Below are 12,501 nucleotides of genomic sequence, written 5' to 3'. Positions count from 1 at the left end.
GACATCTCTGAATTCAATAATAAAATGCCTTTAACTGAAAATTCTGTGTTTAATCTTATCATTATACATTATTGACACTGTCCTCCAATTTGATACTGTTAAGTGCTTTGACACAATCTGTATTGTTAAAAGCGCTATATAAATAAAGGTGACTTGACTTGACTATGTCATACAGCAGAACAGATTTTCAGTGCATTTTGTCAGTTTGATGGGAACAATCAGATCTTTCTGACCTACAGCACTTATTTCTTCAATGTACATGACAGTGAATTTTTACATTAGACATCAAAGAAACAGTCATAATCAAACGAGCACAAAAGACAATTCATTTTTCTTTGAGCAAGATTAACTTCCTTGTTCCTTGTTGAGTAATGGAGGATTACGAAAACATGACGTGATTTACATTCTGCCATAATAAATTGATCATTGTACATGGTTTTATTTCTTTAGTTATGAATACAGACATTTCAGGATGACATGTATTTTAGAGGAAAAATGTCGCTACATTTTAAATAGTAAATTTTGATTTGTAAATGAAATAACACAGCATTAGTTTATACATATGCACAACACATAAAAAAAGGAAATGAAGCTTGCCAATATTTAAATTCTATAGATGACAAATGATTGAATGAAGCACATCCTGAGTTTATTGTAAGTACAAATGAAGACATAACTATATACACTCTCTTGAGGTAAATATACACAATCACTGTTAACATTTTAACAGCATCCCAGTAAAATGAGTTTTTTCTTCAATGATTATATTAATGATAAAAAAAATCTCTTACATAAAAACTGCTCCTCTATTAGTAGCAATAATATCTATTAGTAGCAATAATAACTGGGATGTTTCAAACTGATCAAGAGTTACACACCATAGATATAAAATAAACATGATAGAAGTCAGTGCTAGCTCTCTCTCTCTGTCTTGATGCAGTCTGTTAGTATAAACTCATCATAAATGTTTCATATCAATACAGTTACTTGTTACTGAAGCCTCCTTGAATAATAGGTTACTGTTTTCACAATGGAATCCTTATTCATTGACCGTCACAGACATGGGATTGTCATACGCAGCAGTCTCCAGTTTATCTGCTTTCTTCCGGCGGAGTTCAGGAGGAGGCCGAGGTGGAGGGTTTTGAGGAGGCTCTTTGATGCTATCCCCAACACGCTTTGTTGGCTCTGTGCGGGGCAGTATGGGCTCCCAGTGCTCTCCGTGAATAGCTGCCTATGATGGCAAAATTCAAAATCATGTATGAAATCAAAGGCCACACAACCAAATGCATCCAAAAATAGATGTTGTCCAAAGAGTTCTTCTCCAAGTGATGGTTCATGAGTCAAATTAAATAAAGTATTATACAAAAATACTGTGGGATGGATAATCATATCACACTCAAATCATCTGTCAGCACATCAGTGGTCAGTGCAAAGAATCAGATTCAGAGACATGTTTTTAAAACTTTAGTTAACTCAAAATTCTGTCGACATCTACATCATTGGCTGCGTTTACATTTGGCATTAACATGCGACCTGTATCCAGATGTTGTCCACATGCACATTGAAAAGACAAGTGTAAACGCACTTCTGATCGGAATGTTATCCGATCAGCGTGTCCTGCTCCAGAGGTAGTCGAGGACGCATTGTGATAGGATCTCAGTGTAATGTAAACGCAATCCAGCCATCGTGTCTGCATTCGCAGGTCGACATCATGCAAAACGCTGCCACCCTCTCTCGCGAACTGCTAGAAAAAAAAGGAGAACACCCGCGTGGAGCGCTAGTGATACTCCTACACTTATCTTTGATTTGTAAAATGTCCCCACCACTTCAGGTTGACTTTGCACCGTTTTCTGCAGACTTATTTAAATATTGCGTGGGAAAGACAGACCCGATCGGTTATCCATATAGAGAAGTCAGCTGATGTTGCCAAGTGTAAACACGCCGTGTTCTGATTGACTGATGATCTGATCTGCTTGATCGTATCACCGTGATCGCATGTTGATGCCAGGTGTAAACGCAGCCATTCATACTCACGTCATTCTTACATTTTTTTTCTTCCATGGAACACAAAAGGGTAATGTAAGAATGTGCATGAACTGCTTTTTTATATTCCGGTGCTTTTTGTAATTTTTGAAGCTTGATCTGTCCCCTTTCATTTTCATCATTTAAAAACATTTTTCTAAACACTTCCATTCATGTTCTACGAAAGAAATAACATCATATGGGTTTGAAGCAACATGCGAGTGAGTAAATAACAGAATTTTCATTTTGGGTGAACTGTTTCTGTAACAGTTTGAATGTGAAAAAGGGGATTTTATAGGAGGAAGCAAATGAGCATGAAGCAATAATTTTTTTTTTTTCCTCTATCTTCTTTTAGTTACAGTGGTATTCACATTCATTCAGTCATGTTGTTTATCTGTAGTTCAGATGAAAAAGCACTGAATTGGATTATGAACTTACTGAAAGATAGATTAAACTGGCAATTCCTAGACACACACATCCCAGAACTGTGGCTAACATGAACCCTCCAGGAACACACAGCCTGCAAAGTAAAGCACACAGAGACAGACATATGTGTGCATTATTTGAAACACAAGTAAGATGGCATCTCATATAACAAGAGAAGGGACATGCATGACAACACCTGACTGAAATATAACAGACTTACGCAGCGTGCAAGAATGCTCTGACGTAATAGTTTCTGGTCAGGGGTCCAAAAGCCTTTACACAAACTGTGAAGCAGTACTGACCACTGAAATCAAACAGAAAAGCTTTCCATGAGAAGTTTATGATTCAAATCACACAAAAGAGGTCTTCATTATACAAATGACTCAGTATAAAATATTTTGCAGAGAATTATTGATAGTGTGTTGAAATCACCAGCCTGTACTTCCTGTAACTAGTTACAGTCTCAAATGAGTTCAGATTGACTCTTCATAAAACACTCACGTTCTCTCAACGCTGGTGCCTTTGCCCCGTTTGCTTCGTGGATATTCAAGCAAACACACAAACACACCGGCAGCACTACTACAGTCAAGGATATAAATGATTACGCTAGAAATAACTTTGGTACTTTACCAAAAAAATATGTACTTTACAAGTCAAAAGACTAGAAGAACACATGAGGAAATGACAATGAAAATGAGGGCAAATCAGAGTCTCATGCATTTATAGGAAAGACCCCTGTAGAGGTTGTAAGGATACATGCCGAAAGCTGCAAACTGCCAGCCTCTGAACTGACCAGCCACCCCGACAATCCCACCAGTCGCATAAACTACAACAGGAAAAAAAAAAAGTTAATTTCATTTCCTCATTTCCATTTCCTCATATTCACACTAGACTACATTAACTTAAATATTATATTTCAAATGTAAAAATAAATAAAAATAAAACCATCTTTTTAAATATTATTTTACATTCAACATAACTTATTAGCTCAGAAAGTGAAAGTCAACTTATTGCTTTTAAAGATAATAAAAGATATTAACACGCATTCTAAACAAAATAAAAACAAAAAAACACTTGAATGACAGCTGCTAGATTTATACTTTAAAACCCATGTTGTATGTAGCTGCGGTCTTCTCTTTAGAATGTTACATAGTCACACTATTCGAGAAACATTAATGTAAGTAATACTTTAGTCCTTGTTTAAATGTTTTAGAGCGCCTGAAAAATTTTACATTCAACAAGACACTAAACAAGGTATAGAATTAGAGTATGCGTGTTCTTACTGAGTCCAGCAGCCAGAGCTTGCTCGTTTGCCCACATCGCCCACTCAATTTTCCCCATGATCACTTGAGTGCGTACTGACACTGATAAGTGAACTTTATTTTCAACTTAATTCTATAAAAGAAAAGTAGGAAGTGGCCAGCGTGTCATAAACCCAACCCTTTTCGTTTCATCACTTCCTTTTCACTTGGTTCTACGCAGAGGCAGAGCCATAGAGAGACAGTGGCTGTATCCGAAATCGTCCCCTATACCCTACATTAGTCCACTCATACAGTTCACTTGAAGGAGTGAATGAAAACGAGTGAATTCGGACACTGAGTGCACCGGAAAGACTGCCGCTTTGCATGCTTTTTAATAATAATTTGAAACGGGCAGCTCCAGTAGTAAGATTAAAGGATTTATCTTGAACTCTGTCACGGAAATTATGTATAAACCATAGTTAAAATTTAATAATCAATTTACAATGAATTTGTACCTGTGTTGTATTACGCCGTGGACGAGCGCTTTTAAAATGAATGGATGATTCAGCTGCGGGCGCCATCTTCTGGCGAGACGGGGGAATTCATTCAGCGCGCGACTCTCACAGTGCATTATGGGTTATCTCTAGCCGTTGAGTGCATAGACATATGTCTATGGTTGAGTGCATAGATATCATGTCTATGGTTGAGTGTACATCGGTTGTACACTCGTTTTTGCGGTGCATTGTGGGATTGAATGAGTGCACTCGAGAACGTCCACTATGGTTTCGGACACCACTAAAAATGGCTGTCCACTCAAATAGTGCCCTATTTGAGGGTATAGGGGGCGATTTCGGATACAGCCAGAGTTGCGACAACTGAAGTCCAAAACGTTTGATCGTCACGTGATTCACGTATACTCGAAATAGTTCCAGGAAGTGCTTGGTGGGAAATTCAAATATATAGTACTAGAGAGACAGAACTGCGATTTTTGGTAATTAGTAATAGGGTCATTCTACAGAAACGTCCACTTTTCTGTCCCTAGAGTTTAAAGAAATATTTCAGTTGAAATACACATTAGGGTTAAAAATGTTTTTATATTTTAAAATGAAACAATATGTTATTTGAACAATTACACCTTCCTGAGCCATCAATGTGGCATTATGTTTTTTAATTAATTATATAGAATTCCAAGTACCACAAAACTGCTTGTCCCTACAGCCATGTACAGCAGGAAAGTGCTTTATTTTGAGGTCAAAAACAGGATTTTCTACCATTTAAAATACAAAAGTCTATTCATGACTATCAAATATATGATATAAATGGCATAATAAAACAAAATGCCAAATAAATATTATAAAATGTATAATGCAAATAGTGGTCCCCTGGAGTTGTGTCACTGGTGTTACCGCTTAACAAAAGTCTTTTATTTTGGAATAAAAAATTCACACTGATGACATCACTCGACTTCCTCCTTCCTATTTTCTAAACATCTATGAAAAAAGGCCCATGTTTAGTCCACTGTTTCTTTTCTGTTTTGTTTTGATAAATTTTCTCATTTATCTCATAATTTCATATGAAGCTTTTAGTTGATGTCACTGGTGTGACCTATTTATTGTTAGGGAAATGTGAAAAAAACTATAATACAAATGGATTAAACTACTTAATTTAGTGAGTATACCATGATTGACAACATGTGGCTTGATACCTTGCAGCAGACATTTTGTAAAATGCATTTTTCATGAAAATTGTCACTGGTGTTACTTTCCTTATGGATAACACCAGTGACGATCAGTATATCAGGTCTAATGTATGTCACTGGTGTTACTGTGCTGTGTTACTGTACTGTTTTTGTCTGTCACATTAAATAAATAAAACAATCTCCTTATTTCTTGCATTTTCATTATTTTTCTGTAACTCTGACTACATGTGCTGAAATTAGTTTTTTATAAATAATATTTCATAAAAACTTTTAATATTGCTAAAGGTAACACCAGTGACAAAAAAAAAAAGATACATATGATCTTGAAATAATTGCACAAAAAAGCTAAAAAATATATAATTAAGCTGTCATTTATATGTATTCATAAAGTCAAAAGGTAATCTAATAATGTGGTCTAAGTTTAAATGTAAAAAATAAATAAAGATTTTAAGACATTTTGCCATACCAAAAGTGGACGTTTCTGTAGAATGACCCAATAAATATATGAATTGATTTACAGTTTGTACATAAGTACACATGTTGGTGTATTATATGCATGTACTTACAGCATTTTTTTTCATTAGAAAAACCTGCTAATATTTTAAGATTAATTTTGACAACTACCGTTACCCGCCTTTTATGTTCTTACACTTGTATGTTAATCAAGTCATTTCCATTGTGGTTTAAGTAATTTAATGGTAACTGAGGGCCAAAGTGTAATATTGATGACTAATTTCATCTTTATGACTCAGAAAAGAGAGAGCGACAGGTGACAGGTGATTGTCAGCACACGGCACAGAAGCAGCATGATGATGCTGTATTGTCTTAGGAACATCCATCCCAAACAAGTGAAATGTAAAATTTAAATGAAATGAAATTAAAAATAAAATTCTTCACGTTTGCAATTTTTGTGTCCCCATGCGCTTCACATGTGCCAGTACCCATTTGACTGCCGACTTAGTTTTGCGTTTTATCCGGCGTATTCCCATAAGCACAATCTTAACTGAAATAAAATTTATTAAACGAACATAAATGTGACAGCAGGCTAATATACCTGCTGCAGTCTGTCAATGTTGCACAGAAGACAACTAAAAATAAATAAACCACTCACTCACTTCCCTTGAATAATTTTGTAGCTTTATTGCTAATTAATTTGTAGATATATTTCATTTATACAGTGAAGACTATTTAGTGTTATTTTACATTTTATTTTGTTTCTTTAGTATCTTTTAGTATTGAGCCCTGCTGCTATTAAAGGCACAGCTAAATCTGACATTAATGATGTTTATGTGCAAATTGCTTTAAGTTAATTTAAAGCCTATTAAATGTTTTTAAAAAATGGCTTTCAAAGATACTGTAATGTTGAATGGCTATAATTAATTTCCCAGAAACTGAGAAAATAATTAAGAGACATCAGTAGCAATATTGGTATTGGTGATACTGGCCTTCATTCATAGTACTTAGCAAGACGTCTGTAAACATAAAATATTATAAAAAATATAATTTAAGTTTCTACATTAATTTTGGGATTCATTATGAAATTGTTACCATATAAAATACAATTGAAATTTTATGTCTGCTTAATTGCAATAAAAACAGAAAAATGTAATTAGTTAATTGTTTTTAATTAGTTCATACATATATAATCATAAATATTTTATGTATTTTGAATGTATCTATGCACTTATTTACAATAAATAATTTTCTAATAAACTAAATATCATTTCAAGCATTTTGTGTGTGTCCTTTCCTCCATGTTATCCTTGTGTAGTTTCCACCATGGTTTGCTGTGCTGCATGGGGATGCTCCAATCGGTCAGAGAATGGAGCACGAATGTATGGCTTCCCCATTGACACAGAGAGGAGAAAAAAATGGCTTGCACAAGTCAGCAGGAGCGACCTGAATATAAGAAAAAATTACAACAACAAAAACATTTGTGAGGTAATCATATTTAATTGTCTCATGGCTTGATTCCACTGATTCTCCTTGTGGTTCTTTTGCTAAAACAGAGAAGGAGAAAAGGACGAGAGAAATGGTTAGACAGTTATATAAGCTTACACAGAAAATTGTCTTGGGAGATGAGTTGCAGTCTTTGCTTTTCAACTGAAGTTGTGGAACTTCATTAGTTGTGATCAAATGGCAAATCATCAATTACTGATGTGATGTGAATTCATATAAAATTGTCTCATGTTCTTGGTTGTCTTTTAACTATGTATAAAATGTTCCCAAATACGGTGCATTGAAACACTATGGGATAAGGATAGTATGTGGCTAGACAACAAAGAATTGTGTGTGGGCAGTAAACCCAAATCACTCTGCAGGCACATTTTGAGGCAGACCAATTTGTCAGGACCAAAAAGGCCAGGATTAGGCTGAGACCAGATGCTATTCCCACAATCTTTGTGCATCGTCCTGTGGTCAAAAAGAGGAGGGCCCCTGCACCACTTGACCTGTGAACATAGAGCACATAGCTGCTGATCACAACTATTTTTTTTTTTTTGAATGAAACATTATATTCAATATAAAAAATATAGCAATACCATGCATTTTGCTTATATCAGTTTCAAAGACTGAGGAAAGAAGGGACGAGGACACTGAGAGAAGGGAAAGTGACAGTGAAGAAAGAGAGAATATGGCTAGTGAGGAGAGGCAGGCACAGGGACAGCTCATACTACCCAGTCAGCCAGCAGCCAGTCAGCATACCAGTGAGACACCAGCCAGTCAATTGGATTTATTAAACAAATTAAAGAGGCAAGAAAAAAAAAAAAATCAACAAAAAAACGAAGGCAGCACTGAGAAAAGTAAGGAAGGAAAATGCCGCTCTAAAGAAAAAAAAAATTAAAATTAGGGACAGAAATTTAAAGAAAACTTTTTCAACAGACCAAATGAAGGCATTAGGCAGACTAACCACAAAAGGGATGAAATGGAGCAATGAAACAATTAGGAAGGCATTAAAAATACATTTTACAGGTGGTCCAACAGGTTACAAGACCCTGCAGAGAATGCAGATTCCCCTGCCAGCAATCAGAACCCTGCAAAGGAGGATGGAATGTGTTCGTTTTGAGTCAGGTGTGTTAACAGAGGTCTTTTATTTCCTATAACTGAAGGTAGATGGATTGACAAACCTTGAAAGGGAGTGCGTGCTGTCCTTGGATGAAATGGCCATCACTCCAAGTGTGGAGCTGCACATGCTGACAGGCAAACTCTACGGTGATGTGACTTTACCAGGTCACACAGGGGTAGCAACACATGCTTGTGTGTTTATGTTGGCTGGAAACACAACACAGTGGAAACAAGTAGTGGCATATCATTACAGTGGCAATTCTACCAATGAAGCAGAGTACAGGCCAATAATTACTGAAATTGTAGAGAGGGCAGCATCCATAGGGCTACATGTGCTTGATGTTACCACTCATATGGGTAGCCCTAATCAGGCCATGTGGAAATCCTTTGGGGTTGACCACACCAAAACATCTGTAAAAACATCTTTATTATTATTATAAGAATGCCTAAAAGCACTGATACGTTTTTGCATACTCAATTATGCACTCTAAATTTATATCAATAGGGTGCATTGCAAAAAATATAGCAATCCTCCTATAATAAGGAATTTTATTTTTTATTACACACGTAATAATAAAACAAACCAAAATGGATATCCACATTTTTCCACTTTCACCTGCCAATTGACTTGGTTGGCATTGCTGGGAACGCCCACAAAAACGTCATATCCGTTTACGCCGTGGGGGAAAACAAACCGTTCGAATGAATGTACGGAGACCTTGTTATACGCTTGATCTTTACTTTTTTGATTTTTGCTTGGTGCAATGCTGAAAAGTTGCTGTGTGGCGTTCTGTACCTCTAATAAGTAAAAAATAAAAATAAAAACCCGATCTGAAGATTTATATGCTGCCGAATAAACTACGGAGGTAGCACAATCTGAGCGGGTAGCACACAACATCAGAATTCCGACAGCAGTTATTATGGATATACAACGTATGAAACATATCAAGCTTAATATTCATATTTATGTGCACTCCAGATAGACTAGACTTACCCTTCAATGACCTGTCATTAGTCCCGTCCCCCTGCACCGCAACCCAGTTCTGATGAGGCTTTACAGTAACCCTCCTTCACATCAAATAAATGTCACTCCCTGATATTTTGTGAAGTAAATGTCATATTAAAACATTTATTTCATATTATTATATACAATCCCTTACGAAAATTAACAATGGTATTACTATAGTAAATGTAGGCTATAGTAGGCTAACCAGTTTTACTACAAATACCATGGTTAAACTATGCTTAGTGTAGCAAAACATGTTTAATTTGTTTTTACCAGTTTACCTATAATAACCATGTTTTTTTGGTTGTAACCACGGTTAATTTTCATAAAGGATATTTTCATGTTATTTTATATTTTTTTATTTTACGGTGTGTATTTGTGAAAATGATTAGGCTATTTTAGCACACACCACATAATGCTGTGCCTTTCAAGGCACTTCAGTAGATCTTTAATGTTACCTGTTTTGTCAATGTTAAAATTATTTTTAATATATAAATAAAAAAGTATGACAAGCTTTTACCTGTCTGTATCACTTTATTAAGATTAAGCAAAACAAAACGACTAATGTTTACTTTCACAAGCCGTCACGTATAGGCTTGTAGTAAGCTGTCTCTTGCTGGAGACTCATTCAGGTAACAAAAAGTGTCGGGAAACGACACCTCTGGCCATTTCGTTGGGTCGTTTGTCCAGTCACAGATACCGTACGGACAGTCCGACACAATACGGATCAGTTTTTCGACGTATCGTGCTCTGTCAAACAGCAGAAATGATTTTATGTACAACATTCAGGGTCAACACCATGCTTTTCCAATGAGGGGGAAACGTTCGTTTTCCCCCTCGCTGACTCCGCCCACACAGTCAATGTCACACACCTTAATGTTATATTTAACTGTTTCTGCAAAAAAAGAAAAAAAAAGAAAAAGAAAAATCAAGGTTAGAAGCCCTTTTCTCTAATGACGAATGAAACCAAATTAAAAGAACTAACTTTACAATTGATAGGCTGTTCGTGTCGTGGTTTGTTTTTTTGATAAAGTTATCCATTAGCTTACACTACCCTAATCTGTTATCTGATAACATCGCCTAAATCCATTAAATGAGAGCGTAATAATCCACTGGCGTGCTTTTATGCACATGGTAATTTGTTTCAGATGTGCTGATGATATAAGTTACAATCTTATTCTTTAAACGTCTTACCTTTTAAAAGTTCATCACAGCAGTCTCTTCTGCTGCATCACTACGGCGCTGATAGTATGAGAGCTAACTTCCGGGAACTATTGGGCGGCTCCGTGATCCACCATTGCTGTAAAAAAACAAACAAAAAAAAAACGGTCCATTGGAGTCAACGGAGTTGTCGCAACTCTCTCTCGTTTCATCAAATTATACAGTAAATTCATGAAAGGAAATAAAAGCCCTAGACCGGACATGTTAATAAAACGAGGTACCAGAGGAGGCGGGACGACAGCAAACGGGAACTTTCTTCTTCTTCAGTTTTATGGCGGGTAGCACCAACGTTAAGGTGTATTATCGTCACCTACTGTATTGGAGTGCGGACCAGAGTTTACCCATTTCACAATGAAAGAGAGGAGAACACAAACAAACTGTAGGGTTTGATATGTAAATAATTTTATTTAGCTCAAAGGGAATCATTTATGATTTTATAGGGAATTTGAACAGAATCACTGTTTGCGGCTGATCACTGAGTCGGCCGGCGATTCACTGAACGAGCCGTATAACATTAATTCTGCACTGGATATTCAAATCCAAAATATAGTGAAAACACTATTAATAAGCACAGTAACAAGATCGGCAGATTAAGACATTAACTTGTAAGCACAAAACACAAGATACTTCTCTTTTCAATATAAATAAGATTTTATTTATATAAACCTAAGACATAAACTAATCTAACACATGAACACACACATTCACATGTTGTAGAAGTTTTGAGGCGGTCACAGGCTCCAGTTGAACTCGGAGGCGTGGCAGCAAAACTTAAACTGGAAACACGAAACTCGCAACGGAAAATAAACTAAAATAAAAGAAAGAAAGGATATAACGAGACTAGGTGGTTTTTCTTTTCATCGTGGTGTTAAGTAGCAACTGGCCTGTAGGCCAGAGCACGCTCAAAGAGCGCTAAAAAGCAGTGTCAAAACGCGGTGACAAAAAGAAGAAGAGAGAAGGGAAGATTTGATGGTGTCCTAGTTTTTAAACTCGGCTTCTGGACACATCCCATCTGGTGTCTTGACCAATTAGATAGGCTATTATCTTAGCTAGGGTTGTTCCTTCCATCATAAATCAGCATGTTATGTCACATGGTCCGAATTTTACACACTATTGCAAAGTATACTTTTGGATGTGATTTCTATAACCAGAATATGATATATTTGACAAAGAATCAATTGGAAGAAACGTTTCAAGCTAGAATTGTCAAACTCATACATATCAAACACGAATAAACCTTAAAGTCATTCAATAGTTATTAAAAAGACATACATAATATGTGCTTAAAACATGATAGTCTAATGTGTGGGTTACATACATAATATGAGGTTATGCATAGAAATGTCCTTTTAGGATGATTTTATGTGCATATGAAAAAGAAAAGTCTCTGTGTAGTTCTATGTAGGACATAGGGACATGTTCGGTGAAGACCAGAGAGAAGTTAAAAGGTCTCCTAAAGAATTTCAGTCTCAGTCTTTGTCTTGTGGAAAAAGTCAATCTAAGGAAGCTCGTGATTTCCAGCGTGGAACGCATGTGATGGCCATCTCTTTGACCATCAGTCTTGATTACTTGTCCCAAATTTGACGATCTCCTTCCAGCATTGTACTTATCAATAAGAATTATTTTGTCTTAATGTAGCGAGCTGTTCAGTGAAAGAGGCTTGTTGGTAAGGCTTGCGCCAGAGTACCATGGACAGATTTATGACGTCCTGTTGGGCTTCTCTGGAATTTCAGCTGCTCATGTTTCAATGTTCTGATCGAATCTTAGTTTGTCTGACTCGTTCTGACCCAACAAAACAAAAATAAAAATAAAAATTTTTAAAT

The 12,501-nt window shown here is 36.1% G+C and overlaps 1 protein-coding gene across 1 annotated transcript; it reads right to left on the bottom strand.

Annotated features, from left to right (window-relative positions):
• Positions 1–404: 404 nt before the first annotated feature.
• LOC131524748 (cytochrome b-245 light chain) lies at positions 405–3,944 on the bottom strand. Its single transcript, XM_058752049.1, has 6 exons — positions 3,732–3,944; positions 3,205–3,274; positions 2,950–3,024; positions 2,669–2,752; positions 2,461–2,542; positions 405–1,231 (listed from the first exon to the last, which is right to left on the bottom strand). The coding sequence occupies exons 1-6, from the start codon at positions 3,787–3,789 to the stop codon at positions 1,040–1,042; spliced, it is 561 nt and encodes a 186-aa protein (XP_058608032.1). The 5' UTR covers positions 3,790–3,944; the 3' UTR covers positions 405–1,039.
• Between the last annotated feature and the right edge of the window lie 8,557 nt (positions 3,945–12,501).

The sequence above is a fragment of the Onychostoma macrolepis genome, chromosome 18 (assembly GCF_012432095.1).
Source record: "Onychostoma macrolepis isolate SWU-2019 chromosome 18, ASM1243209v1, whole genome shotgun sequence".
NCBI lineage: Eukaryota > Metazoa > Chordata > Actinopteri > Cypriniformes > Cyprinidae > Onychostoma > Onychostoma macrolepis.
This window is presented reverse-complemented; position numbering and strand designations above follow the sequence as displayed.

What these genes read in the sequence shown, in the direction of transcription:
- LOC131524748 (XM_058752049.1), bottom strand. Translation starts at nt 3,789, where the DNA reads ATGGGGAAAATTGAGTGGGCGATGTGGGCAAACGAGCAAGCTCTGGCT. An exon ending in AGCTCTGGCTGCTGGACTCA is followed by an intron (nt 3,275 to 3,731) that starts GTAAGAACACGC and finishes TTCCTGTTGTAG; the next exon opens with TTTATGCGACTGGTGGGATT. An exon ending in GGCACCAGCGTTGAGAGAAC is followed by an intron (nt 2,753 to 2,949) that starts GTGAGTGTTTTA and finishes GTTTGATTTCAG; the next exon opens with TGGTCAGTACTGCTTCACAG.